This window comes from Pseudopodoces humilis, chromosome 1 (genome assembly GCF_049639895.1).
Source record: "Pseudopodoces humilis isolate 2021_Gansu_Grassland_sample_001 chromosome 1, ASM4963989v1, whole genome shotgun sequence".
Classification (NCBI taxonomy): domain Eukaryota; kingdom Metazoa; phylum Chordata; class Aves; order Passeriformes; family Paridae; genus Pseudopodoces; species Pseudopodoces humilis.
In genome coordinates, this window is record NC_142200.1 from 143,634,960 (window position 1) to 143,656,937 (window position 21,978).

The following is a 21,978-nucleotide window of genomic DNA, read 5'->3' on the forward strand; positions in this document are numbered from 1 at the left end:
AGTTCATAGTAAAAAGATTAAAGCCCCATCCTTTTGAAAAACAAGCAGAACTCCCAATGGCTCTTTACAATCAGGATTTATTTTACACCTCCAATCCAGGTTACTGAACACAGGCTACAATCAGGTTTCTCTTGTATTGTGACCTTCTTTAATTCAGCTTGACTGCATATTCTCTGAATTATTCAGTGTCCACCAAATTTCCTAATAATTAACCCAAAGCAATGTTTTTTTTCAGTTATGCAACTCTGGATCTCACCACCCTGTCTAGAGCATCAGAAAGTAACTTTACAGCCTTGCTCCTTTCAAAACTACATTTTACTTGTGGGTATCTTCTTCCGGTCTTGGTCTCTGTTGCAAAACCAAGGAAAATACCGAGTTGACTCAAGACCACCAATGTTCCTAATACCACACAATATCACCTTCATCAGTCAAATTATAGAAATACTGAGAAACCTCAAGAAAAAAAAAAGCACTCAGCTTTAACAGAGTGACACAAGTCTATATTCTGAAAATCTCATCTTTGTCTAAGAAGGTTAAAAAAACCACAGAACTATTAAAACAATACTGAGATATTTGTCATTTGCTCCCTTCTAAAGCCTGTTTGGACTAATTGATCTTAGTCCAATTTTATTATTGAAAAATTATTTTCAATTATTACTCTATTTATCATCCCATTTTTCAGATTTGAAGCTCCTATGTTTTTATCATTATTTTATATTACAGATGTATATGCTGTTAAATAAACTAAGTCTGTTTAACAACCTATTTTAAGCCATTTGATCCATTATGATATCAAACATGAAATAAAAGAGCACTACTAATCTTTTAGAATATATTAAAAATAATTTGAGATAAATTATTTTTTCTTAACTATTTCTACATAGTTTTATTAAGTAGATACACTTCACACTGGATATTAAGTAATGTAAAAGTTTCAAAGCAAGTGTAGCTTTCAGAAGACTATAATTAAATTTGATAAAATATGGGCATTAAAAAAATCACCAGACAAATAAGAAAAATGAAGCTTAATGACAAAAAGTCTATTAACTATCTTTTTAAATTCCACAAATAAGCATTATCTGTCCTTCAAAAAACACTCAAAAATTATGTTTAGAATAGCTGCTTGGTAACCTAGGCCAGGTCTAAAATGCACTGAGAATAGGACAAAAGATTGACATCTGCTGAAATGATGATCCCTGGCAAACCCAGCACTTACAGCTGACTTCTAAGTCAGAACCAGTAATTAAATGCCTATTTTGATTTACCAAATATCTGTGTAAATTAAGTTCATTTTGACCATGGGAGTAAATGCACTGGTATCGCAGAAATCTTGTTATCTACAACTTACTTCTAAAATTCAGCTGTTCAAAGGTTACAATTTGTCATTTATTTTCTACTAGAAGATACTGAGTAGGACTTTCATAACTCCTGAATTAATCCAATGTATAAATAGCTTGTTATCACAAATAACTGCAAAGACCCAACACAGCTTCTCAGAGGAAATAGATGCCATACTCATACAATTAAAGTTCGGTGAGTTCTTTATTCATTAAACACCCTTTTCCACACAGTTCACCAGCAAGCCTCCAGTCAAAGCAGTGATGCATTTCAGCTCAGTAATTACTATCCAAGGCAATGTACTACTTGCAACAATAAAGCTGGCACACTAATTCAACTGCTGCTATGATCTTCGGGTCTCACATCCTGCTCTAATGCAATTAGTCTACAAAGAACTAATTACCCTAATCGAGCAATCACAGTTTCACTGACATCTTACTTCCTCTAGCAGCTATAAACACCACTGGGCTAAGATAGCACCTAATTAGTTTTCTGTATCACTGTTTACAATGCAGTTTGAATTATGTTTACAACATTCCATAAATACTTACTTTACTACCAGCAACGACATAGGTACTCAAAACTACTTGCACCCCAACAGTGTTAATACTTATGGGTCTCAGTTTGATAATAAAAAGGTCAAGAATCTTCTCCTGTTGTTCCAACATTTGTGGTTTGCAATCTTTGTACAAGAATACTGCACAAATGAACATGTCCTTTATTTTTATCTCAGATGCCAAACCCTCCCCAAGCAATAGTGATTACCAATAGCTAGGAATTATTTTAATTTGTAGCAAGAGATTTTGCCATATACTAAAGAAGGGTGTGAACAAGTTGGTTTCAGTGCTCAGCTAGTCAGAGAGACTGGGTAATTCACAGCACTGGATGTTTTAAAACAAGGTAGTCAAATTTCTACTAGAATGACACTCACCACTGCCTCTGAGCAAGAGAACAAATAAAAGGCTTCCAAGAATCTTGAGAGGGCACAGTGAACAATAAGAAAAGTAAGAAACAAAGAACTTACTCTTTGGTTTACCTGGAATTACTGTTTAAATTCCAAAATCCTAATTTACTTCAGCTTGTTGTAAAATAAAACACAGAAAAAACTCCACAAGGAATTTAAAACAAGTCTATCTAAGAAAACTAATTTTAGATGTATGTACTACAGCTCAAGATGACCATTATTTCTACTTGCCTGACTTTTGGCACCATCATTCGGTGTTGTACCATTAGTGTGTGGCAGATGGATGCCATGAGGGTAAAGACCTCTTCACTGGCTGAATCTCTCCAAACCATGTTCAGCAGAGTATTTGTCTGCTGCTTTGTGTCCAGTTTCTTCAGGCACTCCTCAGTTATGTACTGGACTGATATTCTCCCATCACCCTACAAACACATCAAAGGAAAGTTTACTTTTAATTCTTTTTAATGATAGCTCCTTTTCTATTAAAAAAAAAAAAACTTTCAAATTTAAGTAGAATGAAGTTTTCTTGTACAATAAATGAAACAAAAGCACGTATGTACATCCAGGTCTTAAAAATATCAGACCCAAGAGCCAACTTAAAGCCCCAGGAAGGTTAACTGTTGTGCTTTGGTATCCATCCTTCCCTGAGGCCAGTGAAAATACTGCCTCTACTATAAGTATGCTCTGCAACACTTGCATGCAATGAGGCAAAATCATTTACTGGCATGAAACGTGAACAATCATCTCTTCTCCACTGACATGAGTCAGCATTGGACATGAAACCCAGAAACGGATGTTGACTCTAAATTTCCTTACAAGGAGTACTTTCACATTCATAATTCTTGGGTTAACAGATGACGACAAAGTTCAGTCTGGGTAGTACCAGCAGTGTGTGAAGATCAATGCTTTCTCTTGGCATACAACTGAGTCCACCTCAACCTTTGCTTTGCCTAATTTCCTATCATTATCTTGCTCCCAGCTGAGCAAAGCAGTCAGGCTCACTGAAGGACATAGGTTAACCAGTTACAAATATTTAAGAAAGACGGGTTCCCCACCCACTCACTTTCTATTTTTTTTCCCTAAGACAAGCATGCATGAAAATATAGAATATATACAAAAAAATCACAGGAAAAACACACAAAAAACTATATTGCAATAAATAGTATTTATATAAAGCCTCCTCAGCCTTTATATAAATTTTTATATTTATATAATAAAGCCTTCTCAGGGCAGGGTTTTTTTTTCTGATTTATGGATTAGTGTAAGTTATCTGTGAACAGAAATTACTGCTCTGTTTTTACCTAATCACCTCTTTAAGCATCACCAATCTGTAAGCCACAAGTAGAAACTGCCAATATTTACATTGCACACAGTGTGTGTACCTGGCAAATTAAAGTATTTTATTCATACTACACTGGTAAAGATTTTGGTGTGACAGTAACATGCAGCATCTAAAAAAACTCAACTAAAATGCTGCAGGTACTCCTTGGCAACATGGCTCTTCCTAAGTTCTTTTTTAATGAACTTTAAACATAGTAAAAACTTCTCACCAATTTTCTAGAAGGAAAGCGTGCACACTAAGTCAGCCTTTGATTGGCCGTGTCCTCTGAAAGATTGTAAAGGCCACTAAGAAACTACTGAATTTACATCTGTCCAACTTTGGTTAGTCAAAGCCTTGATATGAGTAGTAGGAGGCTAAAGTTAGCAGATTTACTCTAAGTTTAAACTATAGTGAAGAAATTCTATTTATAACAGTGTCTCTGTCTATTATTACAGAAAGCAGGTGTTTCCCTTTGAGGGCTTTTGAGTTAATGGGTATATACAGACCTATTCTACAGGATAAAGACTTCAGTTGAACTTGTAGTTTTTTCCATGAGAAAAAGAAATTAAAATACTAAACTATCAGTGTATTTCATGGTATCTCAGCATCACCATGGACCTACAGAATAGAGAGTAAGAAAATCTCTGTAAAATACAAATGTGAAAAGGCAATTTTAAGCCTTTTTTAAAATAAAAGCTTTGTACTTCCACAGACATGCTATCTGTAATTTAGGGTCTATTATTATAGTAAGGAGTTTGCTTTAATGTAAATAATCAGTTCCATTTGCTTTCACTGTACCATCATCAATCTTTAAGAAGCAAACAGTGTTCCTTCTACACCTATGGAAAAATAGTGGACTTAAGTGGATCATGTTTTTCCCTATCTGCTGTTGCTGCTGCTGCAGTACAAATCCATTCACAGGAATTCTGCACTGCTTACCAGTGTAGTTGTCATTTTACTGATCTCTTCATCCTCATCTTCAGAATCACTGTTTGCATCTTGACAATTTGTACCAGCAGCAGACACAGGCAGCTGAGAGAGAAAAGTCTGGAGTACCCTCAAATACACAAGAAGTCCTTCCTCTGAAAGGGATCCTAGAACACCATACATTGAAACAAAAGAGCATCAGTGAGATCACACTGTGCTATAAAAAATATTTTACCAGAAATACCTGACCAAAACAAGTTATGCCAAATCTTATCAAAATAGTGCATTTTTATAATGAAAAGGTAAGAATAGGTAACAGAACAGATCTCTCCAACACTTTTATCCACAGACTGTCCTTTTTACTTGAAAGTGAGACGTGTTGGGAAAATATGTAACATATTAATTCCAATACAAAAAAAAATATGAACTGCCCACTCAGCTTGCTCACCCAAATATGTTTCTCCAACTGTTAACACAAAGTAGAAGAGCCATGGGGCTTGATCACTTCCTCTTGAACATCCACTTTCTGCTAATAATAGTGCATTCAGAAAGAGTTCATAAGGGAAAATGGTCTGCACATCAGCAAGCGCTGGAATGATGAAATGGAATATCTGATCTGTAAAAGGTGCTGCCAGAAACTCCTCTGTGAAGGCTGCAAAAATCTGCTGCCTGAAAGGAAGAAATATTGTTGCTATAGAAAATACAGGCAAAATTTCCTACAATTATACCAATGGAATAATAGATCATTTTGCAAGTATGAACACATCCATCAAGAGGACTGCAAAGATGTTCTCCATTAATTCCATCCTGTTACATCAGATTTTTCAAAAATTAACTCCTTACATTAAATCCTCCTCCTGATGATCATAGATGCAATTTTATCCTTTAAACTCTTCATTAACTATTGAATTATTGAACTAAAGAAAACTATTCTGAAGTTAAATACATTTTTTATAATATTGAAAAAAAATTACGTCTGAAAAACCCCTTTTACACAAAATCCTACTCTAACAAAACACACTACTGGATGTGAGACAACCTGAATTTATGTTCCCTCTGTCTACATACCTGACTCTTTCTGCTTGTAAGCTTAGTAATTTCTCTCCATAAACCTCAGCCCATCTCTCACAAAGTTCTTTTGAACTCTAAAATTCTTTTCATCTACCCTTAGCTGCATCTCTGCTCTCATCTACCTTTTCCACACCCTCATTCCCATGTACTGTGATACTTGCTATTCTCTGTGCTCTGTTTATTGCAGCATTCAGCATTTTATTGCCTTTTTCTTAAACACACCTGAAACTACATTGTTTCAGTGATGTACAGTGTTACCAAAAAATCATTACTGTACAAATGAATCAACAAACTGCACTGAAAGAATGGCTGGACACCAGACAACAACAAACTGCACCTCTGACTAAAGCAAATGAGTACAGAAATGTTTAATATTATCTTTATTTACCTTGCACCTTCTGGACAGGAGCTATATGTAAAGTGCAATGGCTTCAGAACATTCTCCAGAAGTATTTTTGCAATAGGGACACGAGAAACATCAGAATACTCAATACTCGAGGGAAGCTTATTGTTAATTAGCAAATAAAGCGACTTGTAGTAGCCTGCAAGTGAAAAAAAATAATTTTTAAACACAGCACTATTTTTCTTCTTTCCCATATAAAATAAGACAAATTAAGTTGAGAAATACTTTATAATTCACTATATGAAGCTTAGGAAGACAATTTTACAATTGTCCAAATCACATTCATATTCACGTAACAGGCTATATGAGCAATCTCTTTGGAAACACCACATTATAAAATCATTCACAAATAACCATATTCAGAGTCAGTTTGATTTTCAAAGATCAATCAATTCTTGCTGATGAAGTGAATAATTCGATTTTAAAATAATGATTTATGAAAAAGATGTTCTCTTTCTCCTTTAAGTGACTAGTCATGCTGTCCTTCCACTCTTCCAGAAATGAACCATTTTCCACTCTACTCCAAAACACGACTGCACCATACAGGCAAGAAGTCTGCTGGCAGAATGTCCCAATTCTGTGACCACCTTGCCTTAGCAGGCTGAAGAATACAATCACTATTTTCAGAACAGGGTTCTCTCAGACAATAATAAAATACTTTTATCACCCATGCCATAAAGACATGCATAGGGAGTAATTTATTTTTGTCTCACTGAAGTACAAATGAAACCACGTGATTTCATTCTTCTTAAACCAACTTCCTTCATGCTCAATGAACTCCCAAACTAAGACACAAGTTCCACAATTACAGGAACACTGTAAACACATAAATGGTGTCACATCATTGAGAGTCCAGTCTAAGAACCCTTCTCAGGGACCACCTAACTTGTCACAGTAGAAGTCCCCATAAAGGAATAACTCAGCAATGCTGACCAGAAACACATGGAAGGCAAATTACATCCAAAAACATTCAATAATGAAAACTGATAACAGATTTTTTACAAGTCAAGCATCAAAAATAATTAGAAGACAGAACATTTGCAGTTGCACAAAACCATTTCTTTTTGTTCTCATTATAAGTAATCAGAAAGGTAAATTTTAGTAAAACATGTATGATTCCATAAATTCAAACTTTTATATATTACTTGTGAGGACAGATTATTATACTAAAAGAACAAATACATGCACTTTGGAAGACATATTTATTATATAAAAATCAATGAGACAAACATACAGTTTTTGTTATGCCAAGGCAAGTAAAATAAATGTGCTACAAAAACAGTAATTTTTTTTCTCATAGTGACTTCAACATACAGTCCTTAGTAACAGGATTAGGTAGTCAAGTCCACTGAATGTACTTTAAATATTATATAGACATATTCCAATAACCAATGATTGGAAGATGCTCTTTCTGCATTTTATACCAAAGAGGCTGGACCCAAGAAATTTATTTCAAAATGTTTTTGTCTTTCCTCATGATCCACAATTTTTGAAAATTCAAGCCACCATATCAAAAAGGCAAAATAATTTATTTTGGACATTTCCAGAATAATAAAGTTTCTTTGCAACTAAACATCATTTTGGTACCAGCTATCCAATTCATTAACTTTTGGTATGTTTGCACAGGTGTGCAAACTGACTGCAGTTTAGCAAACAGTTTTGCTGATGATGGTAGGAGAGAAATAAAAGCCAGGCCACATCTCTGCTAAGGTGCAGGATGAAAAAGTAATGCCAATCTAGAATAATAACAAATATTAACATTTACAGAGAACAGAACTGCAACACAATGGCCAGCTTCTACACAACTGCAGCTTAAATCTGCCACAGTGTGTGTCTCCATGTGAGAGTGTTATACAGGTACTGGAATAAAGCTTTTGTTAGGCAATATCCACCTACTCTCAAAATCTGTGTTACAGGTCTGTATAAATAACTTAGTAGAATATTCAATTTATAAACAGAATTTCCAAAGAAATCAAGCAGTAATTTCTCAAGCCATGACCTCATTACAAGGACAATATCCACCTAATGTATAGGTCAATGAATGCAGCATTTTATTCATCATGTCTGTGGTAAAGACAAATTTGATTAAACAATATGGGCTTCAGGTGCTCAATTTCTGATTTTTTTCCAGAACTTCTCGTTCTAGCTACTCACCTTTTTGAACCATGTAGTGCAAAATTTGTTCAATTAATGATGTCACATAGCTGACATCTTGTAAAACAGGCAAATACGTATTCTCAGATGAAAATACCTCAAGCATTCTCATAGGAAGTGCAACATTCAGACTGTCATCATTGCAATTCTGCAGTAGCCTATAAATGAAATTACAATTATTTAACAAGATATTTCTCGCATTTCACCACACATTCACCTTGAAGTAACTTATTTCTATCTACATGGTTTCCAGATGCTGTCAGTGGTTTAGCTACATCTTTTTGATGGCATCTTTATAATAATAACTCCTGATTTTAGAGTATCTACGAATATGGCATTCTACCTTTAAATCCTACTAAATTCTTGCTCTGAGTGATCTGAAAATTTGGAGGTTTACTGCATAAACTGGAAGAGAAGCAAAGAGTAATACATGTTTTACCAACATGTACCACTAGCCATATTACAAGTGAAGCCATGAAAGCCCCAGAGCAACACAGGCTGGGAACAGGTGCTTGGGAACATCATGTGCATAACTCACACAATACATCTTTGATTACAGACTGAAATATTAAAATTAAAACAATTCCCACCCTTTTAACAAGCTACTTATGTAACAGCTACCAGTAAGCACAGAAATTCTGATGATTAAGAGCCTGTTTAGAATTCAAAGTATTTTTTAGTGCGAGATGTGTATGGCCTAACTTGCCCTAACAATGTGCTTTCTTCCCCACCCATATTAAGAGCTGCAATTACAAACACAGTTTCCACTGTAGTGAAAAAGTACAATTCCATTGTACACCACAGCTGTGTCCCATTGCACATGGACATTAACAACCAAATCTTCTTCAGTATCTCGTGTCACTGTTTATCCTACATGCAAGTTTACACACTTACAACAACAAAAGCTTCAGTGACTTAAATGAAACAGTTTTCTAAAAAGCAAGTATTTTAAAGCTCTGCAGAGTGTAACTAGTCCCTATTATTGATAAGAACAAATACATTGTATAATAATAGTAATAATAATAGCTGCCAGATATTCAAGTCACCTTAACAGATTTACCTTCCTGCGATCCTCCCACTCAAATAATAAATTTAATGCTAAAGCCAGTAATGTAACTGCTTAATATGCCCTCAGTTCAAAATAGCGAGGAAAGGCATATTAAATTATATTAGTTTTAAAATAACATCTATCCAAAGCATATCCTTGGAACATTAGTCTACTTCAGATAATAATACCTAAACACTATCAGTTCCCACGAAAACCTGGTTTCCACAAATATTGCCAATGTTATCACCATACAAAAACAGTTAAGAACACACTCAGGCCTATCCTAGGAGAGAATCCCTTAAGCACATGCTGAACTTGAAAGTCAACAGAGCCTAAGAACATTTGATTTGCTCTACAAAAGAACAGGTATCCTATACCATGTCCAACAGATACTTAATATAAACAGTCCTCCACATAAAATTAATGTGCACTTAATACTTCACTTGCTGCAAAAAGAAACAAACAAATGCCCAGCATAGTTTCTGAACACTTTTTACATAGTACCACATAGAAAGAAAGAAATTACCTGCAACACAGCCCCAACAGTCTTTTTATTTGGAACAAGCAAGTAAGTCTGTCTGGACCATCCAATTGCTTAACAAACTGAGAACTCTGTTTAATTAAATTTTGACACATCCATACCTGCAACAAGATATGCACAAGTTTACAGTTTATAATGACAAGTTCTATTATCTATGGCAACTCAGACAGTAATATTTCAATGCTGTTGTGGATACCTTTGGAGGACTTAAAAAACACAAGCTCAGACTGAATCATGTTCAGTTGAGAAAAAAAAAATTGTTACTCATTATAAACTCCATGACCACTAGTACTAAACTTTCAAAGATAAGACTGCGTTACAACACCTGGTGTTTTTTTTTGTTTTAAACAGCCATAATTCTTTCATGTCCATTATTAACAGCCACTATGAAACATACATACTCATACATTAGGGAAGCTGGCAGTGACTTTGCAATTGATATGCCAGCAATATTGAACAGTGAGAAAAAAATATCACCCAAACACCCTGGGAATGACCATGGGACTAAGCAGAAAGACTGTCTAAAAATTAAAATACTAACAGAAGTGTATTATTTTTAAAAACTTACTGTGAATAATACACATAGGATTTTTTCAAGACTTCATTTCACATACTATGTGTTGTAAAATCTAATTTTAAGTTATTGTGACTAAATGAAAAACAGCAGAGTGCAGTGAAAATTGCACTTTCAAGTGAAAGACTACTTTAGAAGTGCAAGAAATGCAAGGACTATGGATCAAAGTATGTAACAGTACTCACCAAACGCTTTGAATCCTCATTCTGCCTATAGAAAAAGAGTAACTGGCGAACTAAAAGAGTCAAATTTGCTCCATTAGCAGTGGAAAAGGTTCCTCCAGACTGGGCCAAATTAGCACAGCGATCAAATTCACTTCTTTGGATAGAGTACTTAAAAACAAAACATGCATCAATGTATCAGCAATGGTTATGATTTAAAACGGAGATGCAAAATTTCAGCCTCCCATCCAGGGAGATTGCAGAGTAGTAAAACAGATACAACACATTTGTTAAGAGATCAAAATATACACAAACCATAGTTGAAGCCATAACACCATTCTGTAACTCAGAAAGTACAGTTGCAACAAATCTGTTGCTTATCAAGCATTATTACATGAAACATTTTAGTCTAGTTTACTCAAATTAACAAACTTAAACAAAACTCTTTCTTAGAAGAATCTACCCAACACCAACTTAGAACAACTTTTTGACTCAAACTACCACCTTGGCCATACTGCAAAAAAAATTAAAAGCTCCACTGGTGTGTGAAAGTCCTTAATACCTAATGTTTTTTATCCAATTTATCAGCTAAAAAAAATTGCAGGATCCCACTCAGGTCCAGTCACATCCATGCTTTGCAGAATACACATCTGTTTACTAAAATACTGAGTTTGAAATGAAAATGTCAAGAGGGAAAAAGGAACTTCCATTTTCTCAAATACTCAAAATGATTTTTCAATAAAATTATTTATTACTAGAAAGTCTCATTTTCAGCAAAATTATTTAGCATATTTCTAATTAAATAACCAGGTACTGACTTGATGTTTTCTGTCTCTGTACCCTCTTACAAATGACTGGATTATTATTGCATTTTTCAGCCTCCGCCGTTCTTCCTGTAAAACAAAGCAAGAAAACTGAAATCAACACCACAGAACTGACTCTCATTTCTACCATTTTATAAAATATATTTGTATTCAATATGGTCTTTTAATGAAAATTATGCAGTAATGATTAGTAAAATAAATTATTTTAATGTTTGTACCCAATACACATATATCAGTGATAATGCTTTTTATGTTTTTAAATGCAAATTTACCATTAAATATTGCAAAATAATCTGTAGTACTGCAGAAATCAACATAAATATTTTATTACTTTGCATCACTTTATTTTTAATGCATTTCATTAGACAAAGTCTTAATACTATGTTGAAAAGTGTTGAAGGATTCATCAAATTCAGTGACACCATTCCTCTTTCTGCATAGAGCAGTAAACACTGACAACCCACTTATTTGTTGTCATTCAAATAATATAAAAGTATTATGATGCTGGCACAGTTTAGATCTGGAGAAAACCATTAAAAAAATCAGTTATTTGGAGACAGTACCTCTGTCAAAAGGATAATGAGGCTTAAAGTTCATTGTGGCCCAGGAGCAAAATATAGAAATTAATAAAAATTCTTAGTCTCTTTTCCAAACCAGACATATTTAGTGAATCCTTTTATGACATCTTCCTCAGCAGGTGGAAAGAGTAGCAAAAAATCACCCCTCTACAATGGCTTAGAGGAACTAAAAGCCAGCTTGAGATGCTATGGAAAGAGTTCTTGGAGGATTCCCTGCCAATACCCTAGGCATATCCCATTACAATAAGTATCTATGGGAAATGGCTACTGTAATTATATTTCTAACAATGTCCATATGGTTTGTTAGGGAATAAAAGAGGGGAAATAAAGAGCTGTTCATGAACATAGAGCTACAAAGCTGGTTTCAACTTCTGGTTAAAGGAAAAGTACAAGGATTAAGAAACCAGCTTTAAAAAGAGATATTTTAACCTAATCAATCCTTAAACTATATTGAACCTGTAATTCTGAGGGTCACCAGGCAAAACAAAACATCAAAATGTTTTCATAAATTTAATTAAAATACTTTTGGAAATCTCACATAAACTTCCAAGTCCCAAAACCTCGATTTCCAATTTATTGTCCTATAAAGACACATCCAACTTAAAAGCACAACCTGAACTGACCAGAGAGAACACCAGACAAAATTGCTACCCAAGGCCTAATTTATTTTTCTTGGAAAACCTGGGTTCTTAAAGCAACTTATCTGAATAAGCAGATTCTTGAAGACTCAAACTACCTCTAAATCATGGGCCAAAATCAAAATTTTGATAGGCCAAAGGGTATTTCTCTCTCCAAAGTTTTGACAGTAAAAGTGCAATCAGAAGAGAGTTTCAGAGAGGTGGTGTCTCTTCATAACCATAATGTAAGGCTCAACTAAAACACAGATCCTTCTATCTAGGTACTGATTTTATCTCAGAACACATAACTGTCTATTAGAGACTCCTAATTGCAAAGGTTTTAAGTCTGGGGTCACTGCTAAGATTCTGCTACAGGCAGTTTTAAAAAGCCATAGCTGATTTTATTCTCAGAGGAGTCATTCATTTGGTAAAAATGTGCTCCATGCCACAGCAAATCACTGAGTGCACATGTGTACCTCCACTGAGATGAGGGTATGGCTCTGCATCAGCATTGCCAAGGAGAGACAGGCAAATGAATGGGTTTATGGACCACAAAGAAGAACTTTTACATATGTTGTTAAGGACTTGTTGATGATAAAGCTGATTCATAACATGGAATTCTAAATAAACAGGTGAAATCCTGGTACATTCAGACTTGGACTAAGTCCATAACTGCACACCCAAGCTGGAGAGCAAAAAAAGCAGTCCACTAAAACTGAGAAGCCACTGCAGAACTTGTGCTTAATCTAGCATGGGTCAAACACATCTTTAAGGGCCAAAGAGCTGTTTTCTTTGTGAGCATGAAACCTGCATAGTTATATTTTTTAATCAGTATTTAACACTAAATTTTTTTCAATTTATATGGGAGTGGTGGGGGGAAAATGACAAAATTAACATGGACTCAAATTCCATACTACTAAATTTTGGGTTCTTCATTTCAGTGCCTATTCCTCCTTTGCATTATTCCAGATTGAATTCTCCAGAGTAATAAGCGTCCATTACAAATCAGTATTAAGGTTGCTTAAAGCCTCACACATCAGCTTCTCACCGCTCCTTAATTATCAACTGATTTCAAAGCATTTGAGCACTTTCAAAGCATTCAAGAATCACTGTTGTGATTTTTACCTTCACAGAACTGAGGCACACACTGGGGAAGTGAAGTACTTAAGGTCAGCCAAGAAACCATAGCAGAAGCAGGAGCAGAAGAAAGTTTGCTGAGAGCAGCCCTTAGTAGATTATGGAGAAGGTAAAATTTGCAATTTATTAGCTAAATCCTTATCTTTTCTCAACAAAGACTAGATCAAATAAACACCAAAATAGAAGGGAAACTTCCCTTTGCACCCAGTGTATGCTTACCTTCTTTTGAGATGAAAAGCACTTCTAAGGAACATCTTAAAGCACTCAAATTGTTTTGCCAAGTAAAGCACACTTTAAGACTACGAGGAACTTGCAAACTGAAAGGAAACACTGCTGAACTAAGTATGACTGCAGCAGAAGTACTTTGCACTGTAAGTGTAACACCAAAGAAAAATCCAGTGGGCAGGCTAACGCTTACAGGTTACTTTACCTCTCGTTTTCTCCTTTCTTCCTGAGTACGATGAAGGAGAGAAGCCTTTTCTTCCTATAAGACACAAATAAAGATACTACTGCATTTTCATTCAAACGTGCTTCAACAGTGTTCAGGATTTTTAATGCAGACTTCAGGGATTGCTCAAAAAGCGTAACATGTAAATCAGAGAAAAGCAGGTGTTAATCATTTTCTGAATTCACAAACACATGGCAGGCAGCCCTCCCAAAAAAACAGTGATGGAAGGAAGTTATGTCCTTGTGAAAAGGGACCAGCAAAGAGCAGCAAACTGTACTGATCCCTGTCCAAGTTTCTGTTCTCAGCACGCCTGCAAACATCACCCATTTACAAACGGCAGAGCTGGTGCACAGTAAGGTCCCAGTCCCACCAGATCATACCAGAGGTCTGAGTGTTTTCCTTGCCTGGAGGGTACATAAATCCCTGGCCCAGGTGCACATAGCAAGCTGTGGCACATTCAGAGCAATCACATCCTCTTCCAAAGCCCCACGCTTTTGTCTAACTTGCAAAAAAGCATGAAGCTCTAATATTTACTTATCATTTTTCTCAAAGCTTGTCTAGAAAAGATGTCAAGAGAAACACAGCATAAACGACAGGATTTTTTTCTTTTAAAATTTTGAACTTTTTACCCAAATTAAGGCTATGCATCAAAACTTGCAAGACAGTGATCTCACCAAGACAAGAACTCTAAACTATTTATGAGGCCTCAAGACCCAGTATTATTACAACAAAAAAAAAACCTGCTTCAGCTTTTAAACCACAGTCTTATATGAGTGATCATAGATTACAACATATAATCAAAGCTTTATCTGCCAGAGTCTCTTACTGGATGGTTCTGGGTAATTTCCAAGGAAATATACAAAATAATTCAATTTTGATGCACAGTATTCAGTTTCCACTGCAGGCAACAGGAGATGAAAGCACCCTGGCACCTTCCCAAATCCAGTTGAAAACACACAGCAGATTTAAGGAAACTATTTTCAATTTTTGACACCATGACACATATGACAACTTCGTTTTTCTCTGTATGCCCCTATTAGCCTGGAGAAGCCAAGAAATTAAAAAACACTTAAGCTGAAAATGTACTGTATTTTAATACAGAAAAATCAATTTGAAGTTGGCAAACAAATGTTTATAAAATATTCAACTACAACTGAAACAACTGCGCTCAAATACTTTCAGTGTCTATCAGCAGATACAAAAAAAATTATAGCAAAACTCTTTTGAATTTCTTTTTTGATGATAGAGGAAGCAAAATCATGATTCTCTTTGTTTCTTTACCATGGAAAATACTCTAACACAGACCACCAAGAGAGTGAAAAAGAAAAAAAATCCCACAAGAAGGTTAACCATCTTTCCTCTAAAGACAGTATTTATGGCCAAGGACACCACTAACTACAGCTATTGCCCTCTAAAGACAGGGTTTGTTCCACATGTTAAACACAGTAGTAACGAAGTCCATACACAAGGATGATGTATCTCCAATCCAGCAGTACAGAAAGGCACACACAAAGACAAAACAAGGTACTAAATTAATAACCAACAAATGGCTTAAAGTTTCAGGAATTTTTCAACAGATAATACCTGAAAGAAGCTGGCGAAATGTCCCAGCTTAGAAGTGATCATTCTGCAGACAGCACCATGTAAAGTGCATTTCTGCTTAGAAACAACATTTTGTAATTTGTCCTTACACTTCAGAGAGAATTGGAAGAAAAAGCAGAACAAAATACAGGTAAGGGAAAATAAACTGCTACGTGTGAATAGAGAAGAGAATGGTATGAAAAAACAAAAGCAAAGACATAAAATACAAATTATTAGTAGATAAAGGAAAATAACTGTCCAGAGGGTTTAACAGAAACAATTTCAAATCATTTGAAGAGGGAGGGAGATATAACAGGGCAGCATATCCTTAGTGTATCACCAGCTTTTCACTAATGAAGAACTGAGTCTCTTTGTAGCAATCAGTCTTTTATCCAATCCACTCTGAAACTAACAAAAGCTTTTAGTCAGCCACATACTTGCTTTGAGTACTTGTAAAGAAAAACACCAACTTGTTAAAGTATAAATTAAATAAAATGGAAGAACTGTCCTAAGACAATAAAATATTCAGGTATGCACATCCCACCTTTAGCTAATTATTATGTGTAAAATAATACTGTTACTCATGTTCACAAGATATACACAGTTATGATACAGATCATAACTATGACTAAAGAACACATTTAAATTAATTTCAAGAAAAATATAACCCCTTAGAGTTACTAAAGCAAGCTGGAATACAATGTCTCTGCATAAATTAAAAAGTAACCATGCACGTGCAAATGAAAACAAACCTGCTGTAGGAAAGAGATGAAAAAAACATGAAATAATCTTCCAATACAAAGGCCATGCTACCAAAATAATTTCTTAAAGAGTGGTAACTGCAGTCACCTCTGAAACCCTCCCTGAACTTTGACAACCAGCACTGTGAAAAGGAGCCAGACTCAGTAGCTATTGTTCTGTGGTTGGTTGTGAATGACAACGCACGTTTGACAACTCCCACCCGGAGTCTCCTGACTGCTGCCAGCAACAGCAGCAGCTCCAGCACCTCTCCTGCTGCCGACAGGCAGGGCTCCTCACAGTAGGAGATGGAACTCCCAAAAATCACACCAGGCTCACTCCTATTCCCCACCTTCCTTGATCCTGTGCTGCTCATGCCACCGTCTTTCTCCACCTGCCAGACAGGCACACATCAGGTGCTGAGTCCTCCTATCAAGGCAGGCAGGCAGGCAAGGTAAGGGGAACAAAGCATGAGCTTCTCCTGACTTTGTCACCCCTACCTCAAAAGGAGTGAAAAGCCATTCCCTGAATCATAGTCCTGACTTTTTATGATGTGATCTTCCTTCCTTCAGGGCTTGCCCTCCCAAGTGCAGAACAGGAATAGACCATCTGTGTGTTTTTTCATACAATGTGGGAGACATGTGGCAGTCCTTCTCCCGCCTGATGCTTTCTCCAGCAGTGAAAAGACAACCGACCTTCTGCTCTAGCATGTGAGCTGCAGCACCATGAAAACCCAATTTGAGAAGTTTTCTGTGAGGCACGGCAAAAGAAACAAGAAAGCAGAGAAAGCGTATGTGACAGCGATACAGTGTGACATTACAGACGATGACTCAAAGGGTAAGGCAGAAGGAGGAAAGAGGTGAAAACACGGAAGCAGATGGAGGACAGTACCCAGAGAGGGAAACGTGCGAGTGCCGCCAAAGAAATGTTGAGTAACATGTGAAATGTAAATTTGCAGATGGGGATAATGTACAATTCCGTGTACTGCGCTGTTCAGCACAGCAAACTGGTGTTCAACACACCAGTTCTGGTGGCAGAACTGCTACAAGGCAGAAGTTGAGATCAGCCGCATCTGACTGTGGAACGAAGTCAATGTCAGTGCTTCAAAAACAGCAGTTCAAGTTTTTCATAATGAAAAAAAAAAAAAAATTGAATTAAAGTTGTTTTTTTATCCTTGTTTTGCTGAAATACATTCTGTGGTTGCAAAAGCATATTTGCACAACTCCTAGTTTTCACATATCCTAGACAAAGACTGAATAAGATACACAAATACAGAAACTGTTATTATTTTCCTTCTGCATTTGAACACTTTGTCTTGAAACAAATAAACTTTCAGCCCTCTTGGCACAAAATCCAGATTCATAAAAACAAAATGTATATAATTAAATCCTTTCCAACATCTCTAATATTTTATGACTCTTAAAATCTGAAATTGAACGCTCCTGGACAGCTATGTTAATCAAGCTATCATATAGCAAATAAATTTAAAATCTAAATATGCCCAGATGCAAAGATTAAATGGAATCATTATTTTCAGGTACTAGCTAGACATTGATATTTAAAAAACCTAATAATAACACAGTGAAGCAAAAAAAAATTAATTAATGTTTGATGCTTCTTTATAAATGAATGGGGTTTATTTTGGTTAGTAGCCGAGAATGTTTTGTATTTCACACTACAAGAGGTCATGCAAAGTACAAGGCATGACTTTTTATGAAATTTTCTTTAAAAAACAAATAAACACTTGATCCTTTTAGTTTTTGGAGACAATTATAAAAACTTGTATGGTTTTCATCTACAAATTCCAGGAACTTGAATCTTTTTTAATTCCCTTAAAATGAAGAACACAACTTTACAGCTGAATTTAACTTGAACCACATAAAAATCAGTACCCAAATTCCCAAAACAAATTAAGTGACCTAAGCAATTAATGGAATAAAATTCCTTTCAACAAAGTATTCAGTAACTCCAGCAAATAAATGGAAAATTTTCTAACATTTATTTTTACAGAACAAATGTGGCCACTGGGAGATATCCCCCACCTTCTCAACAATGCTTCTATTTCCTGAAATTATTTTAGACAAGATGAACTCTAATTGGGTTTTTTTTTAAATCTGAATAGTAAAAGAAATTTGTGTTTTAAAAGGCTTACAGTGTCTTGAACTGAACCTCAATAATTTAAATTCCATTGAACATGTCTGAGTATGTTCAGCAGCTTGAAATATTTTGCTTTTAACCAGTTTGTGATTCTTCTTAATAATGATGTAAATAATCAGAGCTATGTTTATAAGTAGAGCAGACAATCTTGCAGAAGAAGGGAGTTTGATCTATGCCCAGGAGGAGGCATTTGACCTGGCAAAGCCTGGCCTTGCTGAAGACAATGTCACAGTGCTTACTAGAAAACACCTTGGCATTTTAGCTGAAATCTACTGTGGGATGTAGGGAGGATCTGGAACCTCTTCTATCTTGGTACCCACAAAACCACACAGGGTGGAAAGAGAATTTGACTGGAGGCTCTAGAGGCCAACTGAAATACGAGAAAGTTGCTTTTACATTTATGCTCAGTTTGTCCCTATCAGGATTTTTAAGATGTATATTGTACACAGAGTTGTCGGTGAGCATTTCTAGTAGAAGGTGTCCCTGCCCTTGACAGGGAGGTTGGGACTGGGTAATCTTTAAGGTCCCTTCCAGTCCCAACCATTCTCTGACTCATCATTTTCTCAGGAACAAGCCAGGATAATGTATTTATAAATGCAGAAACTTTTTGTTTTGAATGTAAAAAAATAGCATGTAACTGAAAACAACAGCGTAATCACTGCTGTCAGCTAACTACAACTCCATCTGTTGTAGTTTGCTTTCAAATGAGGAGAACTTCAAATGTTACAGAGAAAGAAAAAATGCCTAGGAATAAAGGATGCACTAACTGCATTTTCCTACTGACAGGCAGTCATTATTATACAACATGATGGTCTGCCCATACTTCCATGCCACAGATCTGAAATTCTGAGAGTATTTCAAGACTTATGCTGTGACACTGCAAGATTCTGACTGACTCAGAATGAGTATGTACCTGCACACAGAGCTACGTGCGTGCCTGTGTGACGGGACAATGCTCTTAGGGAGCAAAGCACTGCAATTCTTTTCTACCATTCAAAAATAAACACTCAATTTATAATTCCAATCTAGAATTCCCATGCTATAAATCCTTAGCATCATTTCACTTCCTTTATGGCATGGTGTAGGGTCAAACAAGTTATAATAAAGTAAAAATTTTTCCTTCCTAAAATTATTAATAATTTTCCTCAATCAATCAATCAAACAGTAAGAGAGAAACAAAACTGTTTTTTAGCTGTCCCATCAATACTTACATCCTACAGGCATCTACCACAATAACTAATCCAAACATGGGTAGCTCTCTCCATACACTGGCAATTTTACAGCCTAATGTTTGTAAAATTAAAATTTCAGTTCCACAAGAAGTTATTTCATGTGCAGAATACAGACAACAAAGAGCAAAGTGCTTCTGGAGTTCTACCTCTGCAGTTCAGCTGAAAGCAGGGGGAAATATAAACAAGAATCTAATGTTTAATGTCACGCTATTAATTTAAGAAAGCAAATCAGTAACTACTAAATTAAAATTAAAAAAAATTCGTAAATTGAAGGTCTCTGATTAGTAAAAATGTCCATATTAAGAGAAATTACTGAGACTTTTTAAAATACAGTTGGAGTCATCAATATTTGCTCATTAGTAAGCTTCTATGGCTTCCACAAAAAACCTAAAGATCAAAAAGAACCCCAAACTCAATTGTTTTCACTTTCACTTTCATGACCGTGCTAATTCATCTGTATTATAAATTCTGAAAAAGGAGAGGGTTTTTTAAATCATCTCATAATACATTATAATTTAAAAATACTCTATTTTAAACAGTCTTATGATTTGTAAAAGCATGGTTTAGATAGCTCAAGTGATACTATACATTTGACTTAATATTCTTTTACCCATTTTTCCTGTTAGACTTCCAAGGTGTCATTCATATGTTTTACAACATGATCAAACAATGTGGAGCCCCACCATGTGGAACCCCTTACACATCTCAGCACTGGCCTGGGGATCCCCTGTATGGATGTAGTAAAGCATTGCTACCTCAGATTTTTCTTAATACTACTAAAATTAATGAAGTAACACTAGGCTTGACTGTCCCAAATCAGTCTGATGCAGCTCAACCAATTTTGTGCTGTGTTGAATGTCATGCTACAATCAGTGAAAGCTGCCAGCTGTCCCCAGAAGGCGCGGTGATACTCCACCTAGCAGAAATATGTTCACTGCACGGGACATAGGGGATGGGCTGGGAAGCAGCCAGGTGAAGGGACCATCTGCTCCAGTCCCTTGCACAGTTGGGTTGTGAGGCCAATCTGAGCTGCACCCCAAGCCATCCACAGCTCTGCATTTCCTGCCTAACACACCACAGACTCTGCAGCCACAGCCTTCCAGGCAACAATTACTGTCCTGTACAAAATGTCCGTGAGTAACTCAAGACATTCCTGTATTGAACTCCAATAACAGCATCCATTTTTGAAGGGTACTTTACTTAAGAAGCACAAAAATATTGTATTGTAATTGTAACTGGTTTGCCAGTTACAATTAAACTAAATTTGAAAATTTCTTTTGAAGAGCCTCATAAAGCAAAGAACCATGCTTTAAACATGATGATGAACTACCCCAAAAATAAAAATAAATAAATAAACTCCTCTAAAATTAGCTTGTCACAGTGTAAATAAAATCCTGTATCTACACCCTAAAACACAGGGTCAACAGATGAATCAGCAGACTCTTGAAAGTAGGTATGGAAGGAAAAGCCCAAGCACTGACAATACCACTGACAATTTTACACTTTTGTACAATGTATTATCATAATGCTACAGTAATATTCTGAAAGGATCAGTCACTGAGATAGTAATTTTGAGAACATTAATTTGCAGCCTGTGACTAGAACAAAAACAAGTGGTGCTTGATATGGGTGGACTGAAGTGCCTCTCAAGAGCATACACAATTCAGACCACAACACACATGAATATAAAATGCCAACAGTGCAAAAACAGACCCAAAGCTGTTTTTGTAATTCAAAAATGCCATACAAGCTAGTGATGAGAAGGCACACTTCTTTGCCAATTCAATTGCCTGTCACAACTATGCAAGTCCCCAGTTTTACTTCTATCATTGTGCTTCCACTGATAGAACTCACTGAAGTCAGTCCCTTGTGAGGCCTAAGGGAACACTACATACACACATGGCGGTGCCCGACAGGCATCAACACACGTGAGCCATGACCAACACACTTACTGTTTGCACCTGCAGCTCCATCAGCAAAACCACACTTCTAATAGTGTTGCTGATCACTATTTTGGTGTAATTATACTCACATCAGACTCCACTGGCATCTTTAGCACTGACTGGCTCCTCAAACAAGCGTTCCCCATGTCTGAACATGGGGGTTTGTCATTGCTCTGCAGTGATGCAACCACATTTGGGATACTTCCTCAAACTGGGTACAGAGT

The 21,978-nt window shown here is 35.9% G+C and overlaps 1 protein-coding gene across 1 annotated transcript in view; it reads right to left on the minus strand.

Annotated features, from left to right (window-relative positions):
• Window positions 1-21,978, minus strand: part of UBE3C (ubiquitin protein ligase E3C) — a 69,663-nt gene that overhangs the window by 44,880 nt on the left and 2,805 nt on the right. The window contains exons 2-10 of the mRNA XM_005528527.3: window positions 14,086-14,139; window positions 11,318-11,392; window positions 10,524-10,670; window positions 9,750-9,865; window positions 8,176-8,333; window positions 6,007-6,160; window positions 4,996-5,216; window positions 4,560-4,714; window positions 2,534-2,721 (exon numbers count right to left, since the gene is read on the minus strand). Of these exons, the coding sequence (XP_005528584.1) occupies window positions 2,534-2,721; window positions 4,560-4,714; window positions 4,996-5,216; window positions 6,007-6,160; window positions 8,176-8,333; window positions 9,750-9,865; window positions 10,524-10,670; window positions 11,318-11,392; window positions 14,086-14,139 (1,268 nt within the window). The remainder of the gene's footprint in view (window positions 1-2,533; window positions 2,722-4,559; window positions 4,715-4,995; window positions 5,217-6,006; window positions 6,161-8,175; window positions 8,334-9,749; window positions 9,866-10,523; window positions 10,671-11,317; window positions 11,393-14,085; window positions 14,140-21,978) is intronic.